This window comes from Canis aureus, chromosome 3 (assembly GCF_053574225.1).
Source record: "Canis aureus isolate CA01 chromosome 3, VMU_Caureus_v.1.0, whole genome shotgun sequence".
NCBI lineage: Eukaryota > Metazoa > Chordata > Mammalia > Carnivora > Canidae > Canis > Canis aureus.
In genome coordinates this window covers 57828634-57844881 of record NC_135613.1, presented here as the reverse complement: position 1 = coordinate 57844881, position 16248 = coordinate 57828634, and the positions used below count along the sequence as shown (strand labels likewise).

Here is a 16248-nt window from a genome sequence, read left to right as displayed (position 1 = left end):
ATCCCCCTGGCTCTGGGGTGGAACAGGGCGGGCTCCCCCCAGAGAACCTTCCACTCTGAGAATTTAACAAGATTTCTATCTCCCTCTGTCCCAGCCTGGGGTCTGGGCTGCTTCTCTGCAAACATGCATAGCATGGCTCAGACTCGGAACCAGGGCCCAGCCCCCCAAGGCCCACACCAGGCTTCAGAGGCCTGAGAGTCACCCCTCCATCCCTGCCCATCCATCTTTTGAGTCATGTTCTGCCCACAAGCTGCCTACCTGCAGCATGTTGGGGAAAGCAGGACTTCTGGATGAGTGGGCAGGGGCAGGGACTGGAGAGAGGCAGGGTCAGGAGCACGGCGGGGGGAGGGCAGGGGCAGGGGCAGGACGGAAGTCCAACGCTGTGGCCCAGGCCAGGCAGCCCAGCCTCAGGAGGTCCCTGCCATGGTGTATCCACAGGGGACCAGAAACTCCCAGATAGGGAATCTGGAGCTGACTCCTGTCCTGCCCCATTTCCAGAGAGAAGCTGCCCTCAGGTAGGCCAGGTGCAGCTGGGTCGCCCACCCTCTCCTGCTGCCCCGTGGGACCTGAACACAGAGCCTCTGAGGATCGGGGATGGCTTCTGGGGCCCCCTGGGGCCTGTGGCTCCCGAGTGGCTGGCCGAGGATGGAAGCCTCTACAGGTGAGGAATGGGGGTGCCCTGCTGTCCCCAGCGGCTCTCCCAGGTCCCCATCCTCACATCTGTTCCCCACCCCCGCTCCCCACACCCGGACAGCGCCACACCCAGCACTCTGGGCTCCATCCCTGTCCAAGCCGGCAGGTGCAGCCACGGCCTAGATGCTGAGCCAGCGCTCGTATTACAGACAAGGAGGTCTTACCATGAGAACTTCCAGCCACGAGCTAACACGGTGTCCAAGCAAGTTCCGGGTACTCCTCACCCAGCTTCCACAGCCATTTTGCTAGATTTATTCTGTTTTCCCATCTTCTGTTGTTAGAGCATTTTCTTTATTTTTTTAAAAGACTTTATTTATTCATTCATGAAACACACAGAGAGAGGCAGAGACACAGGCCGAGGGAGAAGCAGGCTCCCTGCGGGGAGCATGATGCAGACCTCAATCCCAGGACCCCGGGGTCACGCCTTTTGTTCGATGAGCACAGTAACCATCAGCAGGTGTGATGTTTATCACAGTCTCTCGGATCAGCTCACACCCAGCGTGTGTTCAGATGCACTCGCCGGTCCGAGAAACGTCCGTACAGGTGATGTGTCCCAGTCGTACAATCTGTCGTCGCTCAGATCCCACTCCCATCCCGCCATCTGCACACCCCGTGCAGCCCGGGCACCTGTGGTCAAGCCCACCATTGCCTCCACAGCATATGGCCCTTCACCCAACACCAGCACACACCTCACCTCAGCTGAGACACCGGTCCTACCCTGCTCCTGTGGACGCTGACTGCTCACAACCCCAGGACTCTCCGTGTGGGGACCTTTGGGAAAGTCGCTCAAGACCCCTGCAGAACTGTTTTTGTCCCCAAGGCTGTGTCATTCATCTTATTGGTAGATTGTCACCAGTTACTGGCAAATGGGCCGTTACAAAAAAGAGCACCTGCCGGGTTCATGGCCGTCACTGTGGTGGTCGCATCACCACCACCACCACCACCACTACCACCACCACCACCACCCCTGGTGTGTGGGAAGTCCGCGCAGGTCCCTCAGCACTCACACTGCTGACATGGGTGTGATGCTCATCCGGGTTTACAGAGCAGAACGCTGTGATTGGGGCAGCTCAGGGACGTGCCCGGGGAGCCACAGGCTGAGGGCCGAGGAGGCAGGGCTCAAACCCAGGTCCTTCTGACCCTGACAGCTGGGCTGTGGCCACTCGACCCAACCCACCACCCTACACAGGTTCTGGCATCCTGAAGGTGCTCGGTGAGTTTGCATAGGGTAATATCCTGTCCACCCCACAGGGTTCACCTGCCTGTGGCCGGCTCCTACCACTGGCCTGACACAGGCCTCCGTTTTGAGGTGAGAGGACCAGCAACCATTGACATTGAATTCTGCGTCTGGGACCAGCACCTGCCCAGGGCCGGCCTATGGCACAGCTGGATGGTGGCGGGGCCTCTGTTTGACATCAAGGCTGAGCCAGGGGCCGTGGCTACTGTGTGCCTCCCTCACTTCGTGGACCTGCAAGGTGAGTAGGAGGGAGGGCCGGGGCCAGGGAGGGTGGTGATAATGGGCCTGGATGGGGCTTGCATGGCCCCCTCCTGGGGGAGGAGCACGTGGCTTCCTCAGAAAGGTTGAGACGGTTGCAGTAGGCAAGCACCGTGCTCTGGGCGCTTCTTTTGTGAAGCATTTTTGTCTCCCAGCCTCATAATTCTTTGTGCCTGAGTTCCTTGAGTGTTCCCCCAAGTAGAAAGCGTTGTCCTCAATGACAGTAATAATTGGCATCTATTAAGGGCTCTTCCCCCAGATTGGGTCACTCATGGTCCCATGCAAGAAATAGGCCCTACGCTCAGGGGAGGTTTTTGAAGAGACCACCAAGACAGAGCTACCTACAAAGTGAGGTCAAATGAACCAACAGGGACATTGGAGTTCCCAAGGACCAGCACCAGGCAGGGGGGCAGGACCGTCCCTATGGGCAGGATGAGGGCTTCCCTGTAGGAAACGTCATAAAGGGTAGCATACCTTTCCTGCCCCATCTCACCTCTGAAGACTTCCAACCCATAAAGCCCCAGGAACTCCGAGCTCACAGTCAGACATGTCCCACGTGGCCAGGCGACGCCACAGATGAAAAGCAATGGAAACCACCGGGAACCCGAATCAGCTCCATGAAGACTTCAGATGTCGATATCTCTAGACACAGAACCATCAAATAAGCATGTTTTCTACACTCAAAGAAGGAGTCCTTAAATGAGCAGGAAGCGAGATGCCATGGAAAAAGGATAAATCGATTAAAAACAAACAAAAGCTTGGAAAACATTTAAAAATGTGGGAAAGTAAAAGAAGATTCAGTGACATGGAAGAGGCTGTGAGAAGGCCAGACTCTCATCTGACCAGAATCCAGAAGAAGAGGGAGGACAGGACGAAGAAGGTGCAGTGTTCCAAGACAGAATTGCCGAGAAATTTCTACAGAGTCACTGAAAGGTGTGACTTTGCTCTCAGGATGAAAAAAAATCCCAAGAATCCAAAGCAGGAGAGAGAGGAAAAAATAAATAAATAAATCTGGACTCATGATAGTGACATTGCAGGAAACAGAACCCTACGAGAAGGAAGGCCGTGGCAGCCGCCAGAAGGACAAACAGCCAACAAGGCAGGACCATTAGGCTGACCTCTGATTTCTGAACGGCAGCCCTGAGAGGCAGAGGCAGTGGGCAGGGTTGCCAACCTTCCCACATAACAACTGCAACACAGAAAAATCATTTTTTTTAAAGATTTTATTTATTTATTCATGAGAGACACAGAGAGAAGCAGAGACACAGGCAGAGGGAGAAGCAGGCTTCCTGTGGGGCGCCCGACGCAGGACCCGATCCCAGGACCCTGGGGTCACGCCCTGAGCCAAAGGCAGATGCTCAACTGCTGAGCCACGCAGGCATCCTGTGTCTGCTGATTTAATGAGCAAGTCAGAAGAACCTGATACCGTTCCCCATGTCAGATCTTGACTCATTTCATCATGATCGATGATTTGATGAACAGTGTGTGTTGCAGCTTATACGAGGGAAACACTCTCAGGATACATATGGAGTAGTTAGATCATGAAGGAGGACATGTTTTTCATGTTCCATTCATATATTGGTTGATAGATTCATTTACAGCACTGTCGCAATAGTTAAATAGGTAAATGTGTCAATATACTTTAGACTTTAAGTATGCACATTAAAGCATTAGGATCATCGATCAAACAACATATATGTAAGAAGAATCATTTATAAACTAGGAGCAAGAAAAAGATGGAAAGAAAAATGGAATCAGGTGCCTGGATCGCTCCATCGGTGGAGCATCTGTCTTTGGCTCAGGTCATGATCTCAGAGTCCTGGGGTGGAGCCCCACGTGAGGCTCCCTGCTCAATGGGGCGTCTGCTTCTCCCTCTCCTTCTACCCCTGCTTCTGAGTGTGCTCTCTCTGTCAAATGAGTAAATAAAATCTTTAAAGAATAATAATAAAGAGTGGAGTCCCTGAGCCCTGATCGTGTTTCTGAAACGCCCCTACCCTCGACAGCTGGCTCTGAACGTCTCCCATGAGGCTAGGCACAGGAAGCTCCTCCGCCCAGGATCTTCTCTGCAGCTCCCTTTCTCTCCTTCAGCACAAGGGCACCATCCATCTGTGGGAAAGGAACGTAAAGGATAGTTGTCGAGCAGCTGATAGGTTCAATAAAAGATTAAGCAATATGTCTAGAAGAAGAAGAAGAGGAGGAGGAGGAGGAGAGGAAGGAGGAGGAGGAGGAGGAGAGGAAGAAGGAGGAGGAGAGGAAGGAGGAGGAGAAGAAGAAGGAGATGGAGGAAGAGGGGAAAAGAAAAAGAGGAGGAGACGAAGAAAAGGAGGAGAAGGATAGGAAGGAGAAGAAGAAAAAGGGAGGGGAAGGAGATGGAGGAGGAGCAGCAACAGCAGGAGGAAAAGGAGGAGCAGGAAACAGTGAGCAAAGGATGCTGGTGAGCCAGCCCCCAGGATGGCACCCAGAAGGACACAGAAGGGTGTTTGCTGCACATGCAGCCCCGCAGGGTCCTCCTGCCACCGCGGCCACCTGCTCTGGGGACCCCCCCACTCCCGCAGCTGGACAGTCCCTGTGCCTTCATCTGCCGCCACCAGGTCAAGGCCCAGGTGGACGAGTCTGGGGAGCGGGGCTGTGTTGGGGCTGCAGGGTTGGGCAGCTTCCAGAGTTGTCCTGAGAGGGAGGCCCCACTTGCCACCACCAAGGCCCCCACAATGGTGGAGGAGGAGGCACCCCCAGAAAGGAGGGTGCACTGCACAACGGGTCACCCCGGCTCCCCGCTGCTTGTTCTCCCACCAGCCTGCCAGCTGGTGAAGGGCAGTGGGGAGGAGGGGCCTCGGCCTGCTGCGGGCTCCGCTCAGGTTGGGGGTGGCTACGGATCACCCAGCCTTCAAAGGCCCCAGGCCCCGGGCAGGACCCCCATCTCCACCACCAGGCAGGCCACTGGGCTTCTTTCCTGGACACCCGCAGCCCCAGCCTGACCCCAACCCCACGAGGACACTAAATCACTGTCTCGGATCCGCCCCTTGACAGGTAGCAGCGTGGACACCTCCCTGTTCTACGCGGCCCACTTAAAAGATGAGGGGATGCTGGTGGAGACGCCAGCCAGGGTGGAGGCAGACCACGTAGTCCTGGAGAACCCCAGCTTCTCCCCCATAGGAGTCCTGCTGAGGACCATCCACGCCGCCCTGCGCTTCCTCCCCGTCACCTCTGTTGTGCTGCTGTACCATCACCTGAGGCCCGGGGAAGTCGCCTTCCACCTATACCTCATCCCCAGTGACTACTCCATCCGCAAGGTGGCCCGGGCCAGGGTGGGCTGTGGGCAAACGTGAGGTCAGCCGGGGACAGGGTGGGCCTCAGGAGCAGGAGCCGAGGCAGATGGGTAATCTGTGGCTTCGTGCCCCACAGGCCATAGATAATGAAGAGAAAAAGTTCCAGTTTGTGCAGATACACAAGCCGCCCCCACTGGCCTCGCTCTACATGGGCTCCCGCTACACTGTGTCTGGCTCAGAGAAGCTAGAGATAATCCCCAAGGTGAGCAGGGTCAGAGGTCCCACCCGGGAACACCCATATGGCATGTCCAGGAGCTCTTGGTGGTGCAGGGTGTGCTGGGGCCAGGCAGACAGCCAGCAGGAGTCGGGGTGAGCGTGGAGCAGGTGAGTTGGGCGAAGGGGCAGGTGTGGGATGGGGGCGATGCTGGCATGTGACCTGGGGCACCAAAGGGTGTCCAAGCGTCAGGTCCAAACTGCCTGCATCTGGACAGCCCGGGTGTGGTCCTGGTCACTGCGAGAAGACATGTGCCACTGGGAACCATGGGGCCCCTCAAGAGGAGGGTTACACAGAACAAGTGCTGGGATTTGGACGTTGACTCGATATTTCGGGGGGAGGGAGGCCAAAGGAAATAGCAGTGCTCTCCAGAGGTGGGGGTCGCTCTAGCCGGAAGTCAGCAAACCCATGTTGGGGCGGCACCACCCCATGTGCAGCAAGGACAGAGCCAGAATGAGGAGGGCAGGAGACGGGTGATGTCAGGGTCTGGATGGTCATCCGCAGTACCCAGATTTTCCCACTGCCCAGATTTTGCCACTTGGGCCACAATGTCTGCTGAATGGCAGCTGGTGTATAGCCGGACCAGGACCAGTCTTTCCTCCTCCCGTGGCTGGACGAGTCTTTGAAGCCTCCGTGTAACAGTGACAGGGGGGAACAGATGTCCAGTCTGAGGGGGGGGAGTGATATGTACATTGAGTTAAGAGACAGGAGTCTGAGGATGGATTTTCCCGCCGGGTTGGGTGTAAACAGGGTGAGAGATGGACCCGGTCACCTGAGTGGCCGGTCATCGGCCCCGTTGGCCCCTGTGCAGTTTGGTGCAGTGACAAGCTCTTAGCGGGTCTCACACATGGCCATTCAAGATTGGATTTACTCTCAGAGGGACTGTCCTGGCTGCTGGGCAGGAGTGGACAGTGGGTGGACAAGAGTGGAAACAGCGGAAGGCTAGGCAGGAGCTCACAGCAGCCCGACTTGGGAGGCAGCAGTTGCAGCAGGACAGCTGTCTACAGATTTGGGATTCGCTTCAGAGATGGAGCCAGTAGGACCCAGCGTGTGGTGGAGAGAGGATGGGGTTGAGGATGATGCCTACATCTGGAAATCGTGGGGCCTGAGCGCCATTTACTGAGCTTGGGAAACGTAGGGCACAGCCAGTGTGCACTGGACTGGTTCGAGTGGGCCTGAGAGCGGGTCACGGTTGGGACCCCAGACTTACTGCTGGCGGGGTGAGGGTCAGAGGTCCAAGTGGGGGCGATGGAGAGAGGGGGTCCAATTTAGGATGTGCACATAGTACATCTTGGAGTGAGTCCTGACTCATCCAGGGGTGCCCGGCATCCAGACTTGCAGGGAAATTAGGAAAACGGCAGCGGCTGGAGGTGGCAATTAATCTCAGGGCAGGCAATGGTGGGAGTGTCCCCGTGGGGCTGAGTGGGGGCCAGGAAGGCATCGGAAGGTTGGGGGAGAGACCACAGGACGAGCTTTCTCTCTCTCTTTCTCTCTCTCTCTCTTTCTCTCTCTCTCTCTCTCTCTCTCTCTCTCTCTCTCTCCAGGAGCTGGAGCTCTGCTACCGCAGCCCCAGGGAACCCCAGCTCTTCTCTGAGTTCTACGTCAGCCACTTGGGGTCGGGGATCAGGCTGCAAGTGAGAGACAAAAAGGATGACACAGTGGTGTGGGAAGCCCTGGTGAAACCAGGTAAAGCCAAGTCCGGGGGGACTCAGAGGGAGGACGGGGAGATTCAGAGACGCGTGCACGTGGGTCTGTGTCATCATAAATGATGGGAGGAGATGGGCCAGGCCTTTTCTAGTCGTGCAACAGCCAGTGAAGGAGCAGGATTTGAACCTGAGTTAATCAGACCGCCAGCTGCACACACCACAGGGGCTCCATGCTGTCCTTGAATTGGGTGTTGACAGGCATGGACCTTCCGCAGAGTTTCTCATGAATTACAACAAACTAAGGGCCCCCTGGGGGCTCCGTCAGTCAGTGCCGCATCTGCCTCGGGCTCAGGTCATGACCTCGGGGTCCTGGAATCGAGCCCACATCAAGCTCCCTGCTCAGTGTCCCCATCTGCTCCTCCGTCCCCCTTTGCCACTCCCCATACCCGTGCTCGCTCTGCCTCAGATAAATTAATAAAATATTTTTTAAAAGGAAGAAGGTGGGGATCCCTCAGTGGCTCAGCGTTTTGGCGCCTGCCTTTGGCCCAGGGCGTGATCCTGGAGTCCCAGGATCGAGTCTCACGTTGGGCTCCCTGCATGGAGCCTGCTTCTCCCTCTGCCTGTGTCTCTGCTTCTCTTTCTCTCTCTCTGTCTCTCATGAATAAATAAATAAAATCTTTTTAAAAAAATAAAAATAAAAAGAGGAAGGAAAAGGTCAAGGCAACTGTCTCCGATAGTTGAAGTTCTCTCGTTGGGGAGGTGGTTAGTCGCAGCCTGGACTACATAAACCACACGTTCTGGGGTCTGAATGCCTCCATCTCTATGATTACAGCCTCAGTTTCCCCACATGCACGAGGAAGGGACTCCCCCAGGCAATGTCTAGGGGCCCCTGCAGTCCTTGTTCCAGCGCATGGACAGACCCCATCCACAGCTTGTCTTGAGGACGAAAGCATCTCAGAAGTAGGTGAGGTTCCGACAAGCAACAGCCCGCACTGTCACTGACGCTCCTCTGTCTCTGCCATCCCCAGGGGATCTCCGGCCTGTGGCTTCTCTGGCTCCTCCAGCCCCCGCAGGTCAGTGATGGGCAGGCCTCAGGCGCCGGGGCAGTCCTGGGTGCCCCGTGCATCCTGGAGGGGGCTGGGGAGAGAGAGGAAGGGACCTCCTTCCTCTATGCCCTGGGGCACACTGCATCCCCTCTGAGCCTTCATCCCCCACCGGGATCAGGCCTCAGGGGGATGCAGTGTGCCCCAGGGCATAGACCCTCCTCTTTCCCTTACTCTTGCCCAGGGGGGGATCCTCCTGCACAGATGTAGAGGCCGAGAGACAGCCTCGGAGGCCACCGTCTTGGGCCCCACCCAGCCCCAGCCCCAGCCTGGTGCTTGGCCTGATGCTGGCAGGAGGGATGCAGAGGAGGGAGTGAAGAGAGCTGGCGGGGGGTGGGGGGGTGGCAGTCAGAGGCAGGGGCCACTGTGGGGGCCCTTCTGGGTCCACGGCCAGCCTCGCCCTTTCCCCACAGATGCCCCGGCCTGGCTGCACTTCGTGGACCGGCATCGGGAGCAACTGGTGGCTCGGGTGACGTCGGTGGATCCTGTGCTGGACATGCTGCATGGGCAGGTGTTGAGCGAGGAGCAGTACGAGAGGGTGCGGGCCGAGGCCACGACCCCCAGCCAGATGCGGAAGCTGTTCAGTTTCAGCAGGTCGTGGGACCGGGCCTGCAAGGACCAGGTGTACCAGGCTCTGAAGGAGGCCCACCCTCACCTCATCATGGAACTCTGGGAGAAGTGGGGCGGCAACAGTGGCAAGCAGGCACCTCCTGGCCAGCCCAGCAGCTGCATCTCCAGCACCTGCCATGAGGCCTGGCTCTGCTGACCACTCGTAGGGGCCTCGGCATCTCCATCTGGACACAAGCACATGTCCGAGCACCCTCCGGCTCCGAAGTCTTGGGGCTCCAGCGATGCCCCCGCCCAGGGGGCACCACACAAGGCTCAGCTTTCCCAGGTGGGCTGTCGAGGCGCCACACTACATCTCAGGGAATAACCATCTGCAGCTGGCAGGACTTCTGCGGACCTTGCAGGAGCCTGAGCTGGGAGCCCGGGGTGGCAGGCGCCGCAGCCCAGCCTGGAGCTGTCCCGGGCCGCTCGGATGCAAGGAGGGGCAAGGGAGCCCTGCGGCTGGTGAGGGTGGGCTCCCGGGGGGAATCGGGGCCAGAAAGAGATTCATTTTTCACTTGAGCCTGTGGGGCTGGGTTTTTGCGTGAACCCAAACTGTGCTCCGTAGTTTCTGAAGGCAAGATGGGCTGCTGGAGCTGGGAGGGGGCAGAGAAGGATGCCACAGGGGAAACGGGGTCTGGACCCTACTTAGACGGCTCCTCCAGTACAAATGGACTCCCTCACCTTTTGCCCGCACTGAGCACCCCTGCCTTGCACTCCCGTGGCACCTGGTGCCCCTCATCCCCCTCAGAGCACTCAGCACGTGGCTTCATACATCCTGCTCCATTGCTGGCCTCCCCGCACCAGACAGGAAACTCTCCAAGAGCGGGAGCCACGTGTGAACTCATCAGTTGACTTCAGAGCCTCGCACAGTGCCTGGCACGCAGGCGAGCATGAAGTGAAGCTTTGTTAGTAGGCACTTGGTAAAGGAACCCTCCCCGGGCACATCCCTCAGCTCCCATCCTGGCCAGTGCACATCCATAGGAACACAGGGCCGCCCTCGGGATGGTCCCCAAGTCGACAGGCCACCCCCACAGTCCCAGGGTGCCAGCAATCTTAGAACAGAACCTGCTGGTGTTAACAGATTTACACCAACATCCTTCTCATCGCAGGGGAGCCAGCTCTGCCCAAGATCAGGAAGCATGAGCTGATTGTAACCCCCACGATGGTCATCCTGCTCCCTTGGAGTCACTTCTCCCCCCCACTCACTCCGGCCCACTCCCCTTGACATCACCCTCTACCTCGCAGCCCCAGGGATACTCTTCTTCGGCATTCCTGACTCTGAGGTTAAGACAAGATCACCAATGCACAGGCTCCAGCCGGTGCCCTGCATGTGCTAAGACAGGAACATTACGCCTTCCCTTCCTGGGGCCCCATAAACGCTCCCCCTTGCCCACTAACACAGCTCACCCAGCTCCTTGCTGCAGTGACGTGGCTCTCTGACCCCTGCTCGGCTGGGGCCTAAATTCGCACTGTCAGAACACCCCCAAACCTATTATTTGGGACCGCGGGCATTTGCATGTCATGAAACTACATCGTTCCACGTGGGGACCACAGGCAGCGAGCTGGGTAGATGGGGTGTCTCAGACTGAGAAGTACATGGGGGGCGTTGGGACTGTAAACTGAATTAGGGGACAGCTCACAGGGGCCACACAGGGCACTGCTGGGGTCTCACAGGAAGACAAGGAAAAGCTACTGGGGAGGCAGGAGGAAGCTAGATCTTGGGAAAAAAAGATGGGGGAGGGAGCACAAAAGGAAGGTCCTCGGGTATTACTAGGTCAGTGGAAGGTGGAGAAAAGCCAGCTGCAACGACTCTTGACTCTCGACTCTCGGATCAGAGCCTCAAAGTGAATAGCCAGTGCCCTCTGTGCCCTAGAGTTTCCCAGTAGCCTTTGCTCCCAGGGGCCCATCTCTCCATTGAGAACAAGCTGTAGTCTGACCAGGGCAGGGAGCCTCTGTCTTTGCTCAAAGGCTGTCAGCCCTCCCTACCTGGGAGCTTCACTCTCAGGACTGCGAAAAGACACCAAGAACCATTAATGTGCCAAGAAAAGAAGCTTTACTGTCCCTGGTCCACCGGGACGACCTCCGTCCAGCCCACTCGATGCCAAGTGTATACAAACCTAGTAACACCCACAAAGCCTCTGGCATCCATTCACAGTCCCCCAGCACAGTGAATTCATACCATCCCACCCCATCCCCAGAGGCAAAACCCATGACTGTATTCCCACTACTTCCTCTGGCGGCCACCAAGACCTATACCCCCAAGGTCTAGCAGAACGCAAGTGCCAGACATTAGATGGACATTTGCTGAATTCACACAAGGAATGAATTCTCAAGGAAGGATGCCTTTTTTTTCCTTTTTAAGATTTTACTTATTCATGGGACAGGTAGAGACACAGGCATGCGTGTGGGACTTCGGGGACTTAGGAGCCCCTCAGTGGCTTTTCTTAAGGAATCACTACCTCAGGACTTCTGGAAGGCAGGCAATACTCGTCCCGATGATGAGAGCAATACAGACTCCCTTGCTCTGGTCCAGGCCCTAATCCTGGAACCAGGGAAGGAAGGGGTCCCAGGGAGAACCCGTGGTCCCCTGTACTGTGGTGAGCCCCAGCCAGGAGGGCGGCTTGGAGAAGGAGCCAGGGAGCAGGGAAATGCCCGGATGGGAGCATGACAGGAGGGCACTTGATGGGAAGAGATGGCATTAGGCAGGCGTCCTTGGCTCTGTCCCTGGTTTCCTAGCAACAGCCGTGGAGCAGGTGGTTGCTAGGCAACTTGGGGCCACCCAGACAGCTGGTGGAGATCCTCCGTCTGCGTGGGCATGGATCAGAACAGCACAGGGCAGCATCAGTGCCAAGAGTGGCCCCTTGGCCCATTACTTGTATTCTCTTGTGTGTTGATTGCTTTAGTTGCACAGAGAACAATGTAACATGAAGTCTGGAAAAACAAGGGGGAGACCATCGCTGTCCCAACGATGCAGGAATGACCACCTTTACCTCTCCAGTTCTGGCCCATCTCTGCAGGAATACATTCCACCCCGTGGCCGTCCCTGCACACGTGGTTTTGAATCCTGCCTTTCTGGCTCGGAATCAGATCAGCTCGAGGACTTGTCAAGAGTCTTCAGGGGACTTCTGTGTGGAGACCATGCACGGTCCCATGGGAGGGGCTGGGGCAGATCCATCATTTAATTCATCAGGTCCTCCTCTTGTTCCCAAGCTGACCTGGCTTCCCACAATTTTCTGCCGTGGTGAGCACTACTGCAGTGCGCACCCTGTTATAGAGAACCTTCCTTTACTCTTGGATCCTTGTCTCTAAATCAGTAATAAAGGGGCGAGATGATCCTATCAGGACATGAATGTCCGCATGACTTTCTCCATCTTGCTGGGCTGCTTCCCTCAGGGGCAGTACCAGCATTCTCAGCACCAAACAGACTGATCTCACCTCACCTGCTACCCATCTATTAAGTCCTTTGCTTGTAAATGGGGAGACACCCTGAAGAGAAAGAGTTGTGCCCAAAGTCGCATGGCCAGCAGCAAGGCTAGTGCTAGGTCGGGGGCCTCACCCCAGCCCAGAGCATGACGGAGGTCTGGAACATCCTGTGCTCCTAAGTTGCCACCAGCTACTTCTGAAGCCATCCACTGGCCATAGAGTGGTGCTTGTGTCTCCCAAACACTCGGAGAATGTGTTTGCGTTGACAATCTACCATGACAGGAAAGATAGGATGCGGGGGGGTGGGGCGGGCACCTGGGGAGCTCCGTTGGTAAAGCACCTGCCTCGGGCTCAGGTCCTGATCTCAAGGTCCTGGGGTCGAGCCCCACATCAGGCTCCCGGCTCCACAAGGGAGCCTGCTTCTCCCTCTCCCTCTCCCCCTGCTCATGCTCTGTCTTTCTCAAATAAATAAATAGAATATTTTTAAAAAGAGAAAGAGAAAGGAAAGTACTTAAAAAGTCCCAGTCTGAAGGAGAGGATGGGGATCCCTGGGTGGCGCAGCAGTTTAGCGCCTGCCTTTGGATCAGGGCGTGATCCTGGAGACCTGGGATCGAATCCCACGTCGGGCTCCCGGTGCATGGAGCCTGCTTCTCCCTCTGCCTGTGTCTCTGCCTCTCTCTCTCTCTCTCTGTGACTATCACAAATAAATTTTAAAAAAATTAAAAAAAGAAAAAAGAAGGAGAGGATGATATTCAGGGGTCCTGGTCTTTGCCCCCAGGAAATCCCTTGCCCGGGCTCTGGAGCTGTCATTGGCCAGTCTGAGAAATATTCAAAATAACCCATTGCACAGTGGACGTGTCTTTGGGGTGGGGCTTTGGATCCAGGGCCTCACATCTCACGTGGTTGTTGGGTGCTCATGGTCACCCACAGGCAATGAAAGGGACGGATGAGGGTTAAGTGCTGTGGCCAGGAAGCCCACCAACTCCATCCTCACTCCCCAGCCAGGCCCAAGCAGAGGCATGGGGGGCTCTGTCCCCTTCACGTCGGCCCTTCCCGCTGGCTATGTGGTCCACGCAGTAAGGCCCCGCTGAGCAGTGGGGAGCACAAGGCTCAGGAAGAGACCTGGCAGAGAATCTTGGTCACTGAGTACCCCTCCCCGGGCCATGGACAGGGCATGTGCAGGGCCAGCGTCATGGGCAAGTGACCAGAGCACTTGCATGTGCCCCCCACCTCCCCTTGAGGCTTTGTGCCTGGTGATCACCATCTTGAAATCCTTAGTCATTTTATCCCTGACTTTGTGTTTGTGAGTGAAGCCCAAGGGTCAGCAGAGCACGTGAGCAATCGGGAGTAGGGAACAGGGAGGCCTCGAGCCTCAGCTCGCATAGGGTCCTGCAGCCCTAGACGGGTTCTTGGCCGCCAAACACAGCCTGGGCTTCTCGGCCCCTGCTCAGCAACCCCACTACCCCCCGCCATCCGTAGGAGCCGGGGTTGGGCACAGCCCCTGGGTCACCTTAGGGCAGGCCACAGCGGTCCCCGCCATACTCAGGTGAAAGCACCCAGGAACATTCAGCAGGTGACAGCCTCTCCCCCACTCCTGATCCCGGGACCCTCCCTCCCACCTTGCAGTGTCCACAATACAGCATGAGATGTCAGGTGGGAGCCCATGAGAGGAGGAGATGTCTGGTTTGATTTCTGGGTCCCCAGCCAGGGCCCCGAGCTGCGGTCACAGTCCGCAAGAGGGAGAATCCCGGCTTAGATGCAGGTGCACTTAGCACCCGCCATTTCCAGGACCACAAACATCTGTGGCCCAATTTCTGGGGTTCCTGGAAGGCCCCCTCCTCATCCCACCCTGTCCCCCACATCCCACTCTTCACATCCTAGGTTCCCCCTCAACCTCCCCTCCCCACTACCCCATACTCCTCACCACCCTACACAACCCTACATTCCCCATCCACAGGCCCTCACCCCGCGCTTTGTCCACCCCAGGCTCCCCTGCTCCCTGTGCACCCTCCACTCAGAGCATTCCTCCACCCTGACCACCCCTCACCCCACCGTCTCGGGCTCCCCTCCTACCCTGCATTCCCCTCTGCCCTATACTCCCCCAACCCTATAGTCTCCCCACCCAGTGCTCTCTCCACCCAGCACACCCCCCACCCCTTGCACCCTCCATGCGCCACATCCCCCCAGCTTGGAGGGCAGGCCCGGGAGTGGGAGGTGGGCCCCTGGGAGTGGGAAGAGTGGGTACAGGTACAGCCTGAGTGTGGGAGGCAGCTGTCAGGCAGGTGTGCAAGAAGTGCAAGCTCCTAGCAGGAACCCATAGGCAGACCCTGGACAAGCTCCTTGACCTCCTCAAGACTCAGTTTCCCCATTTGCACCCTGGAGAAAATACCAGTGATTAAGCCCCAGGGTGGCAGAAGCTAAGCACCCCATCTCTGTGGAAAGGTCCCAGCTCCTGGCAGGGTCAGTGCGGGCACCAGTACGAGTATCCGCACCCATATCCTGGGACTCCCCACGGGGTGGAGGCCGTCACCAACACGGGCATGTGACTGTGGGTGGGACAGACACAGACTCCTGATTCCTGAGTCCATTTTCTGCAGGTGGGTTCCCCGAAGTGGACGGAGGACACCGACCCTCTCAGCCCCAGGGCGGAGACTCCTGGAAGAGATGTGCTCTCCCCGCTGCAAGAGGGGTAGGTGCTCCAGGCCTGTCCCACAGGCAGCCTTTGGTCCACTCAGGGCCTTCGGCCAGTCATGGCTCCGGGCCCAGGGCTCTGGAGGGTTTTCCTGGAACACTCTGGCTCAAAGCAGAGAGTGAGGCTGCAGCTTGGAACCTTCTGGTACGTGCCTCTCAGGGCTCCCTGGCCCGGGACAGACTTCGTTATCTCATCTCATCTTGAGACCAGCTGGAAAGACGCCAGACTGACTGAGGCACAGAAGTGGCATCACCATTTCTACCATCACCCAATTTCTGTGCTTGGAACCTTGAGACCACCAAGTGGCCCACTGGAGAACTAAGTCACCTGACCCACGGCTTGCCCACCTCCAGACTGGGCATGAGGTCATCCCAGATCACCCAGCCTCTAGCCAACCTGCCAGCCAGACAAATGACAAAAGCCTGTAGAGATCAGCTGAATCAACTCAATCTGGAAGAAGCTCCCAACCGACCCACAGAATTGTGAATAAACTCTGTGGGTTTTGTTTTGTTTTGTTTTGCCCATCTGGTATCTGAGAAATGATAACACAGTATAGTTTTGTTTTATTTTTGTTTTTAAACAATGGCCTTACTAAGGTGTAATACACATATCATGACAGTCATCCACAGTGAGTGGACACATTGATGAATTTTAGAAAATTAGAGAGCTGTGCAACTCTCAACACCATCAGGGTTTAGAACATCTCCATCACTCTAAAAAGTTGCCCCTGTCTGCAGTTTCTCATCTCCCCACCTCCCTCTCCAGCCTGGGCAACCATCCATCTGCTTACTGTCTCTGTAAATAAATGTGTCTCTTCTGGACATTTCCTGTAAGTGGGATCATACAGCCTGTGGTCTTGTGCACCTGGCTTTTCTCCACTTGGGGTAAGGTTTTTGAGGTTCATCCACGATGCTGCATTTATCAGTAGCTCACTTCCTTTCATTGCATAATATAATCTGATTGCACGAATAAGCCACATGTTGATTATCCTTTTACTAGGTGATGAACATTTGCATAGTTTCCAGTTTGGGGCTATTCCCAATAACG

The 16248-nt window shown here is 56.5% G+C and overlaps 1 protein-coding gene across 9 annotated transcripts in view; it reads left to right on the top strand.

Moving 5' to 3' along the window:
* NLRP1 (NLR family pyrin domain containing 1) overlaps positions 1–12430 on the top strand; it is a 37916-nt gene extending 25486 nt beyond the window's left edge. For 3 of the 9 annotated variants that reach the window (XM_077893123.1, XM_077893122.1, XM_077893121.1), the window contains exons 11-17: positions 499–661; positions 1945–2168; positions 5216–5493; positions 5591–5716; positions 7273–7414; positions 8403–8447; positions 8891–9605. In XM_077893123.1, the coding sequence (XP_077749249.1) occupies positions 499–661; positions 1945–2168; positions 5216–5493; positions 5591–5716; positions 7273–7414; positions 8403–8447; positions 8891–9243 (1331 nt within the window). In that variant the 3' untranslated portion in view covers positions 9244–9605. The other 6 variants (XR_013376658.1, XM_077893124.1, XM_077893125.1 and 3 more) reach the window with 6 other exon arrangements.
* Positions 12431–16248: the final 3818 nt, after the last annotated feature.